The following is a 598-nucleotide window of genomic DNA, read 5'->3' on the forward strand; positions in this document are numbered from 1 at the left end:
TGACACCTGAAGTTTACATTTCCCTTCCTACTCTTCCCCTCGAACGTTACACACAGCCACACCTCCCCCTGCCAACCCCCTCCCTAACCCGCCTTCCTAAACCCGCTAAAAGAAGCTAAACCACCAACAAGCCACGAACTGCCCTCCCGCAGCCAAAGCCCTTCGCCCATCGTACCTTGTAGGTGAAGGAGCCGTTGATGCAGAAGAAGAACAGCATCACGAAGAACTGCACGAGGGTCAGGCCGAGACCCGCGAAGATGAACACGTTATCCTGGTCGTAGTTGTGTCGGTCCCAGAAGCTGTGGTAGTAGCGGGACTTCTGCACCAGCCAGCGGCTCAGGAAGAACACGTTGATGATGATCACGGCGATGGGTTTCAGCAGCCACATCCAGGTCACGATGGGTTTGTACTGCGGGAGGAGGGAACGGGAGGACCGGTGATTACGGGAGGACGGGCATTATAAGAAGGGAGGGCGGGAAGCGAAGGGCGTTATAGGGAGGGCGAACCAAGGGGAACGGAGGGTTAATATTTTCGCTGTAGAAATGCTCTGTAAAGGGTTGCTACTGTCGTTATAGGGAGGTTTTGTTGTAGGAAGGTG

General features: G+C 54.8%; 1 protein-coding gene across 2 annotated transcripts in view; it reads right to left on the reverse strand.

Annotated features, from left to right (window-relative positions):
* The window catches only part of LOC119587695, a 14,299-nt gene that overhangs the window by 1,967 nt on the left and 11,734 nt on the right, over positions 1-598 (reverse strand). For both annotated transcript variants that reach the window (XM_037936375.1, XM_037936374.1), the window contains exon 5: positions 176-409. In XM_037936375.1, the coding sequence (XP_037792303.1) occupies positions 176-409 (234 nt within the window). The remainder of the gene's footprint in view (positions 1-175; positions 410-598) is intronic.

The sequence above is a fragment of the Penaeus monodon genome, chromosome 23 (assembly GCF_015228065.2).
Source record: "Penaeus monodon isolate SGIC_2016 chromosome 23, NSTDA_Pmon_1, whole genome shotgun sequence".
Lineage (NCBI taxonomy): Eukaryota > Metazoa > Arthropoda > Malacostraca > Decapoda > Penaeidae > Penaeus > Penaeus monodon.